Source organism: Equus caballus, chromosome 3, assembly GCF_041296265.1.
Source record: "Equus caballus isolate H_3958 breed thoroughbred chromosome 3, TB-T2T, whole genome shotgun sequence".
Classification (NCBI taxonomy): Eukaryota; Metazoa; Chordata; class Mammalia; order Perissodactyla; family Equidae; genus Equus; species Equus caballus.
The window spans coordinates 72,301,160-72,319,879 of NC_091686.1; the positions used below are offsets into that span (position 1 = coordinate 72,301,160).

An 18,720-nucleotide genomic window follows, 5' to 3' on the forward strand; every position below is an offset into this window, starting at 1 on the left:
ATAACAGGAATATATTCCGAGAAACACGTTGTTAGGCAATTTTGACATTGTAAGACATCATAGGGTGCACTACACAAGCTTAGATGGTATAGCCTACCACACACTTAGGCTATGTGGCAAAATCTTATGGGATCACCGGCATGTATGTGGTCCGTCTTTGACAGAAACATCAATATGCAGCTCATGACTGTATAATAGCACCAAGAGAATAAAGTACTTAGGAATAAATTTAACAATAAAATTGAAAAAGTGATACTGTGGAAAGTGCAAAACGTTGTGGAAATGTATTTAAAAGATCTAAATAAAAGGAAAGACATCTCATATTCTAGGATCAAAAGACCTAATATTGTCATAATGGCAATTCTCCACAAGTTGATACACAGATTCAACACAGTCTCTATCAAAACCCCAGCTGACTTCTTTGTATGAATTGACAAACTAACCCTAAAATTTACATAGATATTTAAGGGACCTAAAACTCTTCAAATAATCTTGAAAAGAAAGAATGAAGTTGGAGAAATTATACTAATTGATTTCAAAGCCAATTACACAGTACACTATTCAAGACAGTGTGATACAGACATACAGAAAAGCAAATAAATCAACAAAATAGACATTAGAATACAGAAATATACTCACACATTGATGGTTAATTGATTTTTGAGAAAGGAATGAGCAGTCTTCTAAATAAAGTCTTCAATGAAAACTCAGTATCCACATGTAAAAGAAGGAAGTTGGACCGCCTATCTCAAACCATATACAAAAGTTACTCAAAAGGGAAAAGCCTAAATGTAAAAATAAAACTATAAGCCTCTTATGGAAAAACATAGGTAAAACTTTGTGATATTGGATTTGGCAGTGATTTCTTTTATGACACCAAAGCAAAGCAAACAAATTACATATAGAGAAACTGGACTTCATCAAAACTTAAAACTTTTGTTCTATAAAGGACGCCTTCGAGAAAGGGAAAAGACAACCTGCATAATTGAAGACATATTTAGAAATCATATATCTCATAAGGGAATTATATCCAAAATATATTTTGAAAAGCTCTTATAATTGAATAATAAGAAGATGAATAGTCCAATTAAAAATTAACAAGGGTTCTGAACAGATATTTCTCCAGGAAAAATATACAAGTGTTGAACAAGGATATGCAAAGGTGTTTAACAGTAAGATCAGAGAAAAGTAACTCAAACCACAACGAGATACAACTCCACTCCCACTAGTAGACCTATGACTAGACAAAATAACAAATGTTGGCAAGGATATGGAGAAATTCTAACCATTATATGTTGATAAGGGAAATGGAAAATGGTGCATTCACTTTGGAAAATGGTATGCCACATCCTCAAAGGTGAAACATACAGTTACCATATGAACCAGCAATTCTACTTCCAGCTATATAGGCAAGAGAAAGGAAAACATGTCCACTCAAAACTTTCACGAAAATATTAATGACATTATTCATAATAGCCAGAAAATGCAAAAAAATGTTGATCAATTTATGAATGAGTAAACAACATATGGGATATTGATACTATGGAATATTATTTGCCAATGAAAAGGAATGAAGCCCTGACATGTTACAACATGGATGACCCTTTAAAACGTTATGCTAAATGAAAGGAGTCAGTCAGAAAAGACCACATATTACAGGATTCCACTTATGGGAAATGTTCAGAATATGCAAATCTAAAGACAGAAGCTACAATGATGGTCGAATGTGGCTTGGGGGAGGCTGAGAATAGGGAGTTCCATCTAAAGGGTAACGGTTTATTTATAGATGAGGAAAATACTCTCCAATTGATTTTTGTGGTGGTTGCACAATTCTGTGAATATACTATGAACTATTGAATTGTATACTTTAAAGTTCAACAAGACTGCAGACACAATTGCATCTCACTTGCCACTGCTCTTGACAATCTTCCAAATACAGCGACTTACACATACAAGAGCATCACCTCTTAGCAGATAGTAACGCTTTTACTTATAAAACAGATATTAAACACACGTATACAAACAAAGTCATCTAACTTTGCTTTTTCCACTTGCTGTCCAAATTCTCTGATTGTCCAGGTCATCTATTTACTTTGAGCTGTAGGAGTTATATTTTAACTTCTTGATTGATTTCTCCTTGAATATAAGCCTGAGCAATGGTACAAGGGATCAGCAATTTGAAAGGAAGCATTGCATTCCACCAACATGTCTCTGGAATGGATTTCACTTCTGCTGTTGCTACAACTGAGTTGTTACTTTAGCCCTGGGAGTGCTGGAAAGGTGCTGGTATGGCCCACAGAATACAGCCATTGGATCAATATGAAGACAATCCTGGATGAACTTGTCCAGAGAGGTCATGAAGTGAGTGTTCTGACGTCTTCAGCTTCGATTCTCGTTGATCCCAACAAACCATCTGCTATTAAATTTGAGATTTATCCTGCATCTTATACAAAACATGAATATGAGGGTATTTTCAGAAAAATTATTGACGATTTGATACATCTGCCAAAAGAACCAGTTTGGGAACATTTTTCGCTAATGCAAGGAGTCATTTGGGATTACTCTGATTCTACTCTAAAGCTCTGTAAAGATGTAGTTTTGAACAAAAAACTTGTAAGAAAATTACAAGAATCAAAGTTTGATCTGGTTCTCGCAGATGCCGTTGGACCGTGTGGTGAGCTGCTGGCTGAGCTACTGAAAATACCTTTAATGTACAGTCTCCGCTTCGTTCCAGGCCATAAAATTGAAAAATATAGTGGAGGACTTCCATTCCCTCCATCCTATGTACCTGTTGTTATGTCAGAATTAAGTGATCAAATGACATTCATGGAGAGGGTAAAAAATATGTTATATGTGCTTTATTTTGAGTTTTGGTTCCAAACATTTAATGAGAAGAAGTGGGATCAATTTTACAGTGAAGTATTAGGTAAGTCATGATTTTTGGTGGTAGCTTGAAGTCCTAATTTTCCTAGCACCTTGGAAGGTGAGTTTGTATAAAGTCAGAGGAAATTGTCTTTTATAAGTGAAGTGTTGAAAGACAAGTACAAAATGATCTCCCAAACTAACAAATATTATGGAAATGCTTAAATTATAGGGTCAATTAGAATGCCATAGTCCATTACTAGTACAGAACACTCCAGGAAATCATAAACTAAAAGTTAAAGCACTGAGGAGTTCGTTAAGCAATTACATATCCATTCTTGTTTACTTGTTTGTGAGAGTCTTTATTTCATAGAGGAGTTTTCAGTCCAGAGCAATATTGAGTAGAGATTTCTCATATACACCTTGTTCCCGTAGATGCATTGCCTCCCCTGTTATCAACATCCCCTACAGGAGATGTTGGTACAGTTGATGAAATGATATTGACAGACCATTATCACCTAAAGTCCATATTTTATATTAGGGTTCTATCTTGGTGTTGTACATTCTTTGATTTTGGACAAAATTATAATGTCATGTGTCCACCATTACAATATCATAATGTAGTTTCACGGCCCTAAAAATCCTCTTTGCTCTGCTTAATCATCCTAGATATCAATTTTACTACAAATTTTTTCATCTTTAATAAAAGTCATTAGAAATTTCACTAAATATCGATGAAAGGAGACAAAGATTGAGGAGTAACATATTTCTAGCATGACAGTGTATGGATCCATGAGGAAGTTATTTCCCATTATTTAGTTTAGATTCACTTAAAAAATAAACTATTTTGCCATATTACCTGAAGGAGTCCTTCACAATTGAAAGATATAATGACACTATCTCAGATACATGAACCTATAATTAGAGTTTCTAATGATTACACATTCCTTCCCCAAGTACTTACTAATCATCTATTTTCAAGGCTCAGAGTTTTGTCAAAAGGTGGACATACAAGTTACTAGTCCATATTTTTTAAAAACTATGTCTCTCCATTAAAGATCAAATGAGCCACAGTTAAGGGTGAGCACATCTATTTCCATACTTTACGAAAACTTTCCAGCTATTTTTTGCAAAGCCATTTATTTAGTACACATATATTATCAAGCTCCTGACATGAACCAAATGCAGGAGCAGCTATACTTTCAAAAGCCTCACAGTTTACTTGGAAAACCCAGGATCGAGGAAACAGCTTGCTCAACTGTAGAAACTAGACTTAGTGCTCTAGGCAAATGCGTTCCATGGGTATGGCAGGGTGAGTTGATGGACCAGTTGAAATCACTGTTAACATTTGCATCAATTGCTTCTGCAGCTTTACAGAGTAAGCAAATGCATGTTTAATTCTTTAGTGGCTTAAGTTTAATAACTGTTCATAATTCTGAATGCACTGATGTGATGTTATAGATGACAGTCTCTTACACTTTGTTGTATATATATAAATAAAATATATAAAACATGTATATTGTTTGTATACACACACACATTTGTGTTGTGAAACCACAGACACTTTTCAACATCTTTGGCTACGTCATTCCAAGCTCTTTTCAGAAAATTACCTGGTATATTCACATTACAAAACTCTCATTTCCTTAACTTTTGTTTGCTTTTTTCCCTTCAGGAAGACGCACTACATTAATTGAGTTAATGAGGAAAGCTGAAATGTGGCTTGTTCGAAACTATTGGGACTTTGAATTTCCTCACCCAGTCTTACCACATTTTGAATTTATTGGAGGATATCACTGCAAACCTGCCAAACCCCTGCCTAAGGTAACGTACTCTTGTTTGTGTGGTTGGTTTACTTTGCTTTTGCAATAGAAACGATTCTCTGATCTTAATTTAGAATGTTTGATTACAGTGAGAGTGATATGGGAAGCTGGGTAAAGTGACCTACTAATTAGAAACTCATATATTTCAATACCATTACAAGACTCTGCATTTCATTATCATCTCAGAATAAAGTATTATACCTGGAAGAGTTTAGGAATAGGATCTGTTAAATTAAGACCCCATTATTCAACATATAAGACAGCATCAGTCACACATTCAAAGATATTCTTGTTTTTGTTTTTTGCTGGCTAAGATTTGCCCTGAACCAACATCTATGGCCAACCTTCCTCTGTTTGTATGTGGGCCGCTATGACAGCATGGTCACTGACAGACAAATGGTGTGGGTCCCTGCCCGGGAACCAGGCCTGGGCCACCAAAGTGGAGCATACCAAACTTAACCACTAGGCCACCAACGCTGGCCCTCAAAGAATATTCTTAAAGTGACTAGCATAGTCCAGAGCTATGTGCTGGATATGCAGAGAAGCAGACACAATTTTCCCACATACACACCTCACATTCTACTTGGAAACATAGAATATAAGCATGTAATAAAAACTGTGTGGAAATTATTATACTACGGAAAGACCACAATGCTAAAAAATATCCAATAGGGATCATAGAACAATAATGATTATGATCAGAAAGTATGCTCTTTATACTGGAAGGGTTGTGTCACTAATTTCCAGAGACAAGCGGACAAATAATGAATTTAAAACAGAATGACCACAAACAGGATGACTGCAGTTTTGACAAGATATCCAGAAACTTTTGGCTCTTCTACATTTGTTTCTTTGGTATAGTGAGCCATTAGGAATTATTCCAGTTCTGAAAGTAACATATTGATTTTAAATAGGCAAGAATGTGGGAAGACAAGTCAGAATAATTTTGAAACCATTCCAGGCAAGAGGGTGACCAGCTCTGTGCTGCAGAAAGCCTGCTGTATCTCTCCCACTGTGGGCCAGCTGCTCCCTGGGGGACTCAAGGAGGTGATGAGGGCCAATCACTGTCAGTTACACATAGCATATTCGACTAGGGCATCCTTTTTACAATATGATTTCAGGGCAAAAGCTGTCATACATAAACAAACCAGAAATATGGTCACTCAAATAAGTAATATACATGTATATTTCTGGATTATAAATAGGAATCTTAGGGCTATTTCATGGAAACTCCAAACAGTAATATCAGACACATTTGTCTGATGAGTCTGAGATTACTCATCAGCAATTGTCCAGCCTTTAATGAGTGATTTAGGGGGAGCTTGAGAAATACTGACAAAGGTTAAGGTGAAGTATAAATTATTACAGAGCTGAGAGGAAAAGATGTAAAGTCATCACACTCATACAAAATTTTCATAGTGCTCATAGTCAGAGAAAGAAAATACTAACAACTAAACTAAAATAATTCTAGAGAAAATCTGCCTAGAACAAAACAAGTAACTTAGTAGAACTATAATGATAAAGAATCAAGAGTTAAGATTCTGTTCTGTAACCTGCTTACAAGAATATCTAACAGTAATTAATAACAGTATAAATGAAGAGTCTAGGTATTATATTATCTAAGACCATTTCCTCTGCACTACTGTGTACTGGCTGTATTTCACTTCTTGCTTATACACACAAACATATTTGCACAAATATACACAATAAAGGAAATTAATCTCATATCAATGGTACCATTCCAAAGGAACTGAGGGATTAGATCTATTATTAACAAACACTGAGGAAAACAGAATGGAGGTTCCCAGAAAAATTAAGCGTGGTATTACCGTAAGGTACAGCAATTCCACTTCTGGGCATTTATCAAATGCAATTGACATTAGGATCCCACTGAGATATATGCACAGCCATCTGCATAGCAGCACTATTCACAAGAGCCAAAATGTGGAAGCACCCCAAGTATCCATCAACAGATGAATTAATGAACAAAATGTGGAATTTACACACAGTGGAATACAACTCAGCCTTAAAATTGAAGCAGATTCTAACACGGGCTACAACATGGCTGAATCTCAAGGACATTACTCTAAGTGAAATGTGGCACTCACGAAAGGACGAATACCACATAATTCACTTATATAATTTATCTAGACTAGTCAAATTCATAGAAGCAGAAAGAATGACAGTTGCCAGGGAATTATTGTAAAATGGGTATAGTTTCAATTTGCAAGGTGAAGAGTTCTGGAGGTTGGTTACATAGTAATGAGAATGTACATACTACTGAAATGTACACTTAAGAAAGGTTAAGATGGCAAATTTGATATTATGTATATTTTACCACAATTAAAAATAAATAGGCACTACTATAGCAATTCCTGACAATAGGTGATTTTCTCTCCTTAGTTGTTTGTAGCAATCCTTTCAATAATGTCTACTGTGGTGATGCTCTTTTATGATGGAGCAAATTATTTCTTCACAGGAAATAGAAGAGTTTGCCCAGAGCTCTGGAGAAAATGGTATTGTGGTATTTAGTCTGGGGTCAATGGTCAGTAGCATGACAGAAGAAAGAGCCAATGTGATTGCATCAGCCCTTGCCCAGATTCCACAAAAGGTAAGATACAGTAGTTTATAGTGGACAACTATTTAATGCATCTGTTAAATTTTGAAAAGGATCTGGTTACAGAAATTTCCTACATGAAAGGTAAACTACACTGTATTATGATAGATCCAATTTATCTCAAAAATGAGTTTCAAAGCGAAAGTATATTTGGCAGGTGCCAACAGTGCATAGGGTGTTTTTGATTGACAATTTTGGCATTAACATTGAGATCAGATACAAATATATCTAACAGATGCAGCGTGAAGTTTGGGTATTATACTGATACTGCAAGCAGGTAAAGATATCATCAAATTCCACCCTGTCATTTGCTCCTTTCCCTTGCAGGATTCCCGAGGGCACTATACATGCTACAGATGTTCCCAGAAAACAGTTAGGGGCTGGCCCCATCTTGTAGTGGTTAACTTCAGCACAATCCACTTCAGCATCCCAGGTCCACAGGTTCAGATCCCGGGCACAGACATACACTGCTCGTCAGCCATGCTGTGGCGGCAATCCACATGCAAAATGAAGGAAGATTGACACAGATGTCAGCTCAGGACAAATCTTCCTCAACAAAAAAAAAAAAAAAGGAAAGAAAGAAAGGAGGTAAATTTTAACACTAACATTAATCAAGAAATGATAACAGTCTGAAAGGCATCCTGAAGTTTAGGCTTGCCAGGTAATCCAGGCTTCTTTTACTTCCCCTCAGCTTCAGAATAGGCCTGTTCAACGTGCTTTTCAGGGAGCTATACAGAGAAAGGATGGTGAAGGCTCACCTACCTGCATTCAGGTACCTATTCAGCCATGATGATCTAGAGAGAAAAACAACAGGAAAAAAAGGAAAGAGGAAAAACTGCCCTTGTGGACTGAGCCCTGCTAAAGTTTGTAGCAAGAAAACATAAAAGAAAGGGTGGAGGTGCGTCAGCCCCTAAGGTGACCCTGTCTTTTTTTTTTTTTTTTTTTTTTTTTTTTTTTAAAGATTTTATTTTTCCTTTTTCTCCCCAAAGCCCCCCGGTACATAGTTGTATATTCTTCGTTGTGGGTCCTTCTAGTTGTGGCATGTGGGATGCTGCCTCAGCGTGGTCTGACGAGCAGTGCCATGTCCGAGCCCAGGATTCGAACCAACGAAACACTGGGCCGCCTGCAGCGGAGCGCGCGAACTTAACCACTCGGCCACGGGGCCAGCCCCAAGGTGACCCTGTCTTTTATAAAATGTGGACTTGCGAGGACTCTGTTTCTAATCCATCTGAATAATAATTCCTCTCGAATGAAGAAGCAGAAGGGAACACAGGAGAAGGGAATATAGGCGAAGGAGAAAGGAGTCAATTAGAAGCCAGGCTAGCGTGGGAAACTTTCAGATGCCCCTTCTCCATAACATATGGTAGTTAATTATTTCTAATACATAGAACATACCTGGAGTCTCTGTGTATTTGGGAACCACTTTTTAGTTTCCTAACTGATGGTTTTATGCTTATCATCTATGCTAATTTGCTGAGAACCGAAGTTGCTCTAAGGTTCACATAGCACATAGGTGTTAACCACTGGTAATTTAGAATCTAGCTTATGAGGATTGCATGGGAATTGCAAAATCTGTAACTAATTTTCGTACTGGACTTGAAAATGGCTTGGCTATAGAAAACCATGTTAATCAATGCTGTCAATGCATTGTATCACATCATTAAATTTTCAAACCCAGCAATAATAATAATACTCTGGATTCACATAAAAGAACTACTTGAAATTTTTCTTGGGAGTAACAGGATTAATCGTAATTTAAAAGAAGCTAAACATACTTACCAAGCAGAAATTACTAATTATTAATAATAAATTGTTACTAATCAGAATTACTTTGTTCTCATAATTAGCTGTTTGCATACATTTCCATTTTTGTAAATCAAAAGATGTAAAATTCTAATGAAATAGCTTTTGGAACAAGTGGACATAAGTAAGTCACTTCTCCCAAAACTCAAAAAGAAATAAGCAGGCTAATGTTAAATTTGGAAGCTGAGAACTAGTATAATACATAGTTAAATTAGCAGATGATTAGTAATTTGCAAATTTTTCCAGTGTAATTATAATGAATGCCTAAAACATTTTTATGTGCTTGAATTGGTCATTGAAAATCTCATTTGTCTAACCCAGGTATGTAACATCATGATTGCATTCATACTTGATTGAATATAAAATAACTACATGAAATATGAGTGTTCCCCTTACATCAGTGTTAGTAGTTCTCATTACTTAGCTTCTCTTGTCCTCATTTCCTCATCTGTCAAAATGAACAGGTTTAACTAGAGGTCTCTTAATCTATTCAATTCTAACACGCTACATCTTAGAAGTTTGACTCATGGAATAAGGCATTTTCTTTACTCCAACAGGTTATATGGAGATTTGATGGCAAGAAACCAGATACCTTAGGGCCAAATACTCGGCTCTATAAGTGGATCCCCCAGAATGACCTTCTCGGTAAGACTCTGGAAAACAAACACTGAAATGAGAGTAACTCCAACCAGATGATAAGAGTTCAGCAGGAAACAACTTTATTGAACATTTATCACTGGAAACCTCAAAAATAAAAATTAATTTTCTTGTATTTATTTTCCAGTCCTAGGGAGAAAGGATAAGCATACCTTTCCTTCCACCGATTCCTGCACCACCACCATCAACTTCCTGCTGCCTTGACACGCTGCTTATCAGACTCAGTGACTTCACTATTTCATTAAGAGAATATATTCTGACATATCTCCGTCTCTTTTTTATTTCCCATCCATTCTTATTTTATCCAACATGTTCTCTTTCAATTTTGTCCACTTGGCATCTTGTATTCATTTTTAAAGTCTCAAGTAATACACCAATCTTCTATGTAGCCTTTACTAACCTCTCCAGCAGATTTAGGTGCTTTGTCCTCTGAGCTCTGAAAGACATTTTAATGTAGTTACATGTGTATAATAATCAGTTATCTAGAAAACAAGGCCTCTTTCAGTGTCTTATATTGCCCTACTCTCATTTTATCCTAAGACTTATACTTATTACTGTGCTGAAATTCACCCAATCCTAGGTCATCCAAAAACCAAAGCCTTTGTAACTCATGGTGGAGCCAACGGCATCTATGAGGCGATCTACCACGGGATTCCTATGGTGGGCATTCCTTTGTTTGCGGATCAACCTGATAATGTTGCTCACATGAAGACCAAGGGAGCAGCTGTTAGACTGGACTTCACTATAATGTCAAGTACAGATTTGCTCAATGCACTGAAGACAGTCATGCATGACCCATCGTAAGTATCATAATTTTTTTAATAGATTGTATTAACAGATAGGTTCTTCTGCCAATGACGAGTATGAATTTCACCCCATTTTCAAGAGGCTAATTATGAAATTATTAATATGATTTAACCATTCTTAAATCTCCTTTTATTTTCATGCAAACATTTATTTCAAACCTGTATTTTAACTCTATAGATTTAATAAGTAACCAACTGGGGCAACAATTTTCTCTTCAAATAATATAAAGTTACATAGGTAATTGTAAGAAGGACACATTTTTTAGAACACGATAGAACTTGAGAAGGAAAGAATGATGAACTAGTAGAAATATAAATTCTTTCAATTCAGTAGGTAACATCTCTGATATTGTAAATCTCTTTATATCAAAAATTGCTTTTTATTATTATTGTTTTAGCAGATTTTATAATGTGATATAATTTACATACTATAGAATTATAAAATTCAAATATATGTAGTATGTTTATAGAGCTATGAAACCATCACAATAATATAAATTTAGGATATTTTCATCACCACAAAAGAAATGTGACATGCCTTAGAAGTCACGACCTATTCCCCCCTGCCCAAGTAACCATTAATCAGCTTTCTGTCTCTACAGATTAGCCCTTCTAGACATTTCATACACACGGAATCATGCAATATATAGTCTTTTGCAACCGGCTTCTTTCACATAGGATAATATTTTTGACTTTCTGCCTTGTCGTAGCTTTGTATTGCTGAGTAATATTCTATGATAAGGACACAGCACATTTTACTTACCCATTTAACATTTCATGGATATTTTGGTTGTTCCACGTTTGGCTATTACGAATATTGCTATATATGCTTTTGTGTGAATATAGGTAAAGATGTCAGTACTTACAGTAAATCCAAGCACACTAAATCATTTAAAAACAAAATTGTCAGAATGGATTTTCAAAACTAACTATACATACTATTTACAAGAGATGCCTAAATAGAACAGTATAGGAAAATTGTAAGTACAAAGGTAGGAAATAGGAAAAGATCTATTTCAACAGTAACTTAGAAACATGTATAACTGTAATAAAATCAGACACAGTAGACCAGAAATACTACTAAAATAAAAAACACTTCATTTTGATAAATAGGTTAATTCTGCAAAAGAATACAAATTATTCATTTGTAGCACCTACTAATGAATCCTCCAAATAAATAAAGCAAAAGTAGACAAAAATAAAAATAAAACACACAAATCTGTAGTCATAATAGGATGTTTAAAGAATTTTTTCTATGATATAGAAAAAGATGACAAAATACATAAGTACCTAAAAGGTTTGAGGAACACAATTTTAAAATGTAAACTATTTGATATATCTATTATATTATACATATATAAGAATGATGAAAACACGTTTTTCAACAGCATATAGAATAATCAATGGAATTGACCACACATGCTGAGGCAAAACTAAGACTTCGAAAATTTTCAAATTTTAAAGAGCATATTATCTGGCCAGATAAGAATTAAGTTAGAAATCATCAAAGAAAAAGAACTAAAAAGATTCTAAATTTTGAAAATTAAGCAATACATTTTTAAATAATTCAGAATCAATAAAGAAATTATAATCATACGTGCACCATCTTCTCTGCAATTCCCTTCTAGCAATTAGGCACAAAAGTATAGATATGTAAACCAAAACATATTTAAAACAATATTTACATCAGCATTAGTAGAAGTGGCCAAAATTTTATTAACAATCCACATGTCCATGGATCATTATGAAGAGATAACTTGTAGTAGTGTCAGACACTGGATACTATACAGCAATGGAATTCACCAGCAACTGCTACAGAAATGACAAAAATGAATGAATATTACTATCTTATTCCAATAAATGAAGCAGAAAAATTAACCTATGTGGTTAAAATAATAATAGCAGTTAATTTGTAGAAGAGATTAGTGACTAAAAAGTCCAAGAGAATGGGGGGCTTCCAGTAGCTTCTGGTATGCGATGCAAATATGTAGGTGGTAGGTTCATTTAATGTTCAATTCAGGATGATAGTCTAGCTGATTACGAAATTTTGAGCTCTTCACTTAGGATATGTGCATTTTTCTTCTATATTTTTTACTTAAATTAAAGGTATATTTTACAAAATGTATTTAGAAATCTAGAAATCAAATAGAAGAAAAAAGAAAAATATAGAAGAAGTGCCTAGGGCTGCTATTAGGGTGGCCAGGAAGAGCCTGTCTGAGATGTGACACAGAAGCTCTTGCCTCCATCAGAAGCAGGAAGCAAGCCTTGGGGTGTTGCAGGGAAGAGTGCTCAAGGAGAGGGGCAGAGGGCACACAAAGTGCAAAGGTGCTGAGGTGGGAACACAGCTCAGTGACACAATTCCTCTTTAGAAACTTCAAGAGCATCATCCTAAAATTGCATTCATCATCTGACTTATAGTCCTTAGAATGGCTCCTATCATTTCCTCTGCAAGAAAGGATTTAACTTTCCCACCTGATCTTCATCTTCACTTTTTAAAATGTTAGTCATCAGAGAATTTCAACTTGAAAACTGAACTGTCTATGAAGACCCAAGTAAACACATACATCTTCTGCAATTCTATGGCACTTATTTTGAATCATATATATGGCACTTCAAAAACCTTTCATGTGAATGATGTGCTTAAGCAAATTAACTTCCTTTCAATGCTGCTATCTTTGTGTTTCTCCTTTAGCTATAAAGAGAATGCTATGAAATTATCAAGAATTCAACATGACCAACCAATGAAGCCTCTAGATCGAGCAGTCTTCTGGATCGAGTTTGTCATGCGCCACAAAAGAGCCAAACACCTGCGGCCAGCCTCCCACGACCTCAACTGGTTCCAGTACCACTCTTTGGATGTGATTGGGTTCCTGCTGGCCTGTGTGGCAACTGCTGTATTTGTCATCTCAAAATGTCTGGTGTGTTGCTGGGAGTTTTCAAAAACAGAAAAGAAGGAAAAAAGGGAGTAGTTGTATTGGAGGCCTGAAGCTGGGATGCCTCACAGATGGGACTCCCCCAGTTAATTCCAGCAAGAAGTTGTGATGTAAAGATCCCTTCCTCTTAAGACAAAACAACCTCATAATTTAACTTCTCAGATGAAAATTTGTTTTCAAGTGATGTACTGTCTGTTTAAGAGTTAGAAATACAGCATGCCAAAGAGAAGAGGCAAAAATTAAATAAAAATAAAACTATATGGGTATATTGACATTAATTATTCTAATGCAAAAGTTATACCAAAAGAAAATTATTGAACTTAATTGTGTTTCAAACATTACACATGGACACAAGCATCAAGCAGTGTATTTGCAGGGCCGGCCAGGTGGCGCAGCAGTTAAGTGCACACGTTCCATTTTGGCGACCTGGGATCCGCCAGCCCGGATCCCGGGTGGGGACATGGCACTACCCATCAAGCCATGCTGTGGCAGGCGTCCCACATATAAAGTAGAGGAAGATGGGCATGGATGTTAGCTCAGGGCCAGTCTTCCTCAGAAAAAAGAGGAGGATTGGCAGATGTTAGCTGAGGGCTGAGTTTCCTCAAAAACATAAAAGCAAGCAGAGTATTCACAATATCAATATTATTGTGCAAATACTCAGGCTATTTTCACTGGTGCAGATTTTGTTAATTTTATCTTTGGCTAAAGAAACTACTCAATAGTTAGAATTGCGTAAAATGATTCACCCTTCTATTTTCTTTAAGAGACGAATAATGCTGCTTGGCATTTACTGTGCATCCAGCCTCAGCATCACTCCTTGCCTAAAGACATGACAAGATGTTTGCCTTCATCCAGTTTAACACCCTGCCCAGTGGAATATATGTTGTTTTAGAAATATAACAACTGCTACCTGCTTCCTATTATACAACTGAGCTATTAGAAAGACTTTGGTTTCACTAGCTTATTCTCTTTACCTCATAGCCCTTTTAAAAGATTCACCTGGTTACCTTCACATTTGTTTTAGCCTTTGATAGAGGATATAAGGTCCCAATTGAAGGTTTGATAATACAGAACCTGTACTCTAAACGAATTCTGGAATTTTCATTCTCTCCAAATGTATGTGTACATATATCTATAGATATATTTATACATATATGTCCACTCTTAAAAACAAGGCACAACGTCACTCAGTTACTCACGAATATGGTGAACAATTCAATGGTTTGTTGAAGGCAGTTTGAAACAATGATTCTTATTCTATACAACCACACTAGATCACTATGTCTCATTCCTTCTCTCTTTCCTCAGAAGCCTATTGTTTCGACCCTCTCATTAACCTAATATGGAAACATTAAATCCTTTGGCATGACAAAAAAAGAATACAATCACCAATTTCTTTTAGGCCTAGCCACACTATGACTGATCAGAATCAACAACAAGGCAAAGAATACAAAAATTATGCGAAGTTTTGAGAATATGTAAATCAAACCACAAGGATGCTCAAGGCCTTCCTGAAATATACACATCAGGGAATCACTTTAGGAACCAAGCGGACCATGAGACAGAAACATACCTATCTTTACGGGTCAGGAAGTCCATCATCAAGGTCTCACAACAAACATTCTCCAGCATCAGGCGTGAATTTATTTTAAAAACACACTAAAACTCTGAAGCTAGGAGATCTACAGGTAGAGTTCACCACAGGTGTTTCCATAGGACTCATCGAGATAATTGACACATTTTTATAGAAATTAAATAGTGCCATTGTAGATAAAATTATTAAATCATGCATATAGGCTTAATTAATTTTCCTCAAATTTGCCCTGTATCACATGTAACAGGTAAAGGGTGGTAAACATTGTACAGGGAGAAATATCAAAATCACAAACAGAAAGACAGTCCAATATGAAAATAGGTGGAGCATGTGAACAGGCAACTCACAGGAGTAAAACTGTCACTAACATAGAAAAGATAGCAAAAGGCACTGATTTTAGGAGACTGTAAATTCAGTCCCTAAATCATTTCCCCGCAAAAGATCAAACATAAGAATCTGAGAAGACAGAGGCCACCATGGCTCCCAGGGAGGAAGTCACGGCTTTGCAGGCTGAAACTGTGCAGCAAGAGGAGGAGCTGAGCTCCCTGAAGCATAGACTGAGGGCGGCTCTTCTGGTGGAGCAGGAGCCACAACAGCTGGTTGTGGTGTCACCCTGCCCCGGAAGGCCACTCTGCCCGGAGACAAGATTATACCCAGAGTCAGCAGAAAATCCTGCCTGCGCTTCCCGTGCCCGGACAGCTGTGCCTGCGGACAGCGTCCGTACTGTGGGCTGTGGTGGGCATGGTGGCAGTTGGTGTAGCCGCCCTGGCCTTGTGGACCACGAGCTAGTAGAAATGAGCAACCTGGCCTGCCAAGTGCTGCATGCGGAGGCACTGACATGCCAGCCCAAGGTGTTTTTGGCCACAGCCTGGCTGCGCTGCCTTGATGCGTCCCTGGGTTGCCTGCGCTACTCTCAGGCACTTACATCACCCTGGGCTCTGGACCTGGTCCACCGCTGTCACTTGGTAGCTAACCACTGAGACAGCGTGCCCACTCGCTACCTGGCTAAGGATGCCTCTGTGCTGGCCAGCCGGCCCCTCGTGTTGACCAGCGCCCTGCGCTTCCAGGGCCAAAACACAGTCTACCACTTCGACGGCGACCCTGGCCTACGCAGCGTTCTCTCTAACCACTCCCAGCGGAGATGGAGATCAATCGCGCAGATGGAGGGGTGCTCGGTGTAGTAACTGGAATCCTGCGCTGCTTGCAGAGGCTGGAAGTGTTGAAGATCGCTACAGGTCTGGACCTGTGTTACAGTGGCAGCCTGCTGCCCTTTGATGCCTTCGGAGGACTTTCTGCTGTATTAGGCTGAGAAGCTGCAAGCCTCACTGTCCGGCTTGCAGAGAGCAGAACCGCTGTCACTACCTGCAGGACTAGTGGCTCCTGGCCACCAATACGTGCTGCCCAGTGCATTTTCTGAGCCCAGAAGAGGAGTGAGGTTTTCTCACTTATATTAAGCGAGCTCTAGATTCTGGATCACCCAACCTGTTCCTGGTCATAAGGCCTAAAGGAATGTGCACATCAGGCGTCATATGGACATGGACATCTGTCATCTCCCTCATGCCTACACATCCCTTTGAAATATTTGGAACAGAGGGATACAGAGAGCCTGAAACTGTTAAGAGAAACAATCAAGAAAGGGAAGCAGGGCACACAGAAGGGGCAGTTCTCCCCATTTATGTGATTTGCAATCCAGGCAGTGACTCCCAGAAAGCCTTGAAGACCCTGCAGTCCTTGACTTCAGCCCAAGAGTTCATCTCTTTAACAGTCCAGGGTGTTGTGGGTGGCCTCATGCTAAAATGGATGGCACATTTCTGAAGTACTAGGGGGTTGGTATAATCTGACCTGAGAAATGGGTGGATTGTCATATAAGGCACAATTTAGAGAGCTTTTTGATTGGGGAAGATGGGAAAAAAGCAGGACAGGCAAATAATCTGCAGTTTAAAACACAAAATCGTGTCATTATCATTTTATCTCAGGTGTTCGACACCCATTCAGTGCTGAAAACACCAGGCAGTTCTCAGAAACAGTATTAAAGATACATTCATTTACTTTTTTTTTCAGTATTGTACAGAAGAGCTTGAAATTTTACCTGATGTGTGAATACCTGACCTCCTTTTTACAAGGGGCTTTTTTATTGTAATTTCTTGGCTGATGTAGTTATGAATGTGTTATAATACTGTTTCTAAGAATTGTCATCTGTTTTCAGTCCTTGAAAGGTGCCCTGAAAACGTGAGATGTAATGTAAGTGTCAGGATTTCGTGTTTTACTAGGAGTAGAATTGCCGGGTACATGATAATAGCTGGTTTAACATGTGAGGACTGTCAGACTGTATTCCAAAGTGGTCGTACCATTTAATGTTCTTAGCAGCAACATATGAGTTTTCTAATTTCTTCATTTCTTTTCCAAAACTTACCTGTTTCCACTTTTTTGATTTTAGCCATCCTAGTAGTTGCAAAGTGATAACTCATTGTGGTTTTGAGTTACATTTCAGTGAGGCCTAATGATATTGAGCCCCTTTTCATTTGCTTATTGACAATTTTTATATCTTCCTTGGTGAAATGTGTATTCAGAATCTTTACCCACCTTTCAATTGAGTTGTTTTGTCTTTTTGTTGTTGAGCTCTAAGAGCTCCTTGTGTATTCATGACACATTCTCTTATCAGGTACATGATTTGCAAATGTATTCTCTAATTCTGTGGGTTGATTTTTCACTTTCTTGATAGTGTCCTTTGATGCACTAGAGTTTTTAATTTTCATGAGGTCTAATTATAACTATTTCTACTTTGGTTGCTTGTGCTTTTGTGTCATAGCCAAGAAACCGTTGTCAAAGGCAAGATCCAGGTTTACCCCTGCTGTCCGCTAACAGTTATATAATTTTGTCTCCTACATTTGGGTTTAGATTCATATCGAGTTAATTTTTGTAACTGAGGTAAGAATCCAACTTCATTTTTTCGCATTGGATATGGATATCCAATATTCCCACAACCATATTTTAAAAAGCAGTGGTTTCCCCAGTGAAGAGTTTTGGCATTCCTGTCAAAAATCAATTGACCATAAGGTGAAGGCATGTTTCTGTATTCTCACATCTGTTTCATTGATGTTGACATCTGTCCAAGGCAGTCTTGACTTTTGTGGACTTGAAGGAGGTTTTGAAGTCAGGAAGTATGAGTCCACGGACTTTGTTCTTCTTTTTCAAGATTGGCTTTTCTGTTCAGGACCCCTTGGTATTCCATATGAATTTCAAGGTTGATTTGTCCACTTTAGCAAAAAGGTCATTGGAATTTTGGCAGGGGTTGTGTTGAATCTGTGGATTGTTTGGAGGTTATTGCAATTTTTACGATATTAAGTCTTCAGGTCTGTGGATATAGGATGTCTTTAAATTTATTTGTCTTCTTTTATTGCTTTCAGCAATATATTTAAGTTTTAGGATACAAAAATTGCACCACCATAGTTAAATTTAATCCTAAATATTTTATCATTTTAGAAGCTATTGTAAATAGAATTATGTTCTTTTTGCATTTTTCATTGCTAGTGTAGAGAAATACATGGACTTTTGTGCATTAATATCATATCTGGAAAATTTTCTGAATAACTTTATTAGCTGTAATACTTTTGTTTGTGGCTCC

General features: G+C 37.2%; 1 protein-coding gene and 1 pseudogene across 4 annotated transcripts; both read left to right on the forward strand.

Annotated features, from left to right (window-relative positions):
• Positions 1-2,139: 2,139 nt before the first annotated feature.
• On the forward strand, positions 2,140-13,767 carry LOC100066329 (UDP-glucuronosyltransferase 2B4). Of its 4 annotated transcripts, XM_070262389.1 has the most exons (7): positions 2,166-2,361; positions 2,657-2,926; positions 4,538-4,686; positions 7,165-7,296; positions 9,663-9,750; positions 10,343-10,562; positions 13,261-13,767. In XM_070262389.1, the coding sequence occupies exons 2-7, from the start codon at positions 2,710-2,712 to the stop codon at positions 13,535-13,537; spliced, it is 1,083 nt and encodes a 360-aa protein (XP_070118490.1). In that variant the 5' UTR covers positions 2,166-2,361; positions 2,657-2,709; the 3' UTR covers positions 13,538-13,767. The 4 variants fall into 4 exon arrangements, 3 of the variants coding, with proteins under 3 accessions (XP_001501629.1, XP_070118491.1, XP_070118490.1); XR_011437103.1 differs by having other exon boundaries at positions 2,140-2,926; positions 9,890-10,562; XM_001501579.4 differs by having other exon boundaries at positions 2,140-2,926.
• A 1,804-nt stretch (positions 13,768-15,571) lies between these two features.
• Positions 15,572-16,918, forward strand: LOC100067597 (adenylyltransferase and sulfurtransferase MOCS3-like; annotated as a pseudogene).
• Positions 16,919-18,720: the final 1,802 nt, after the last annotated feature.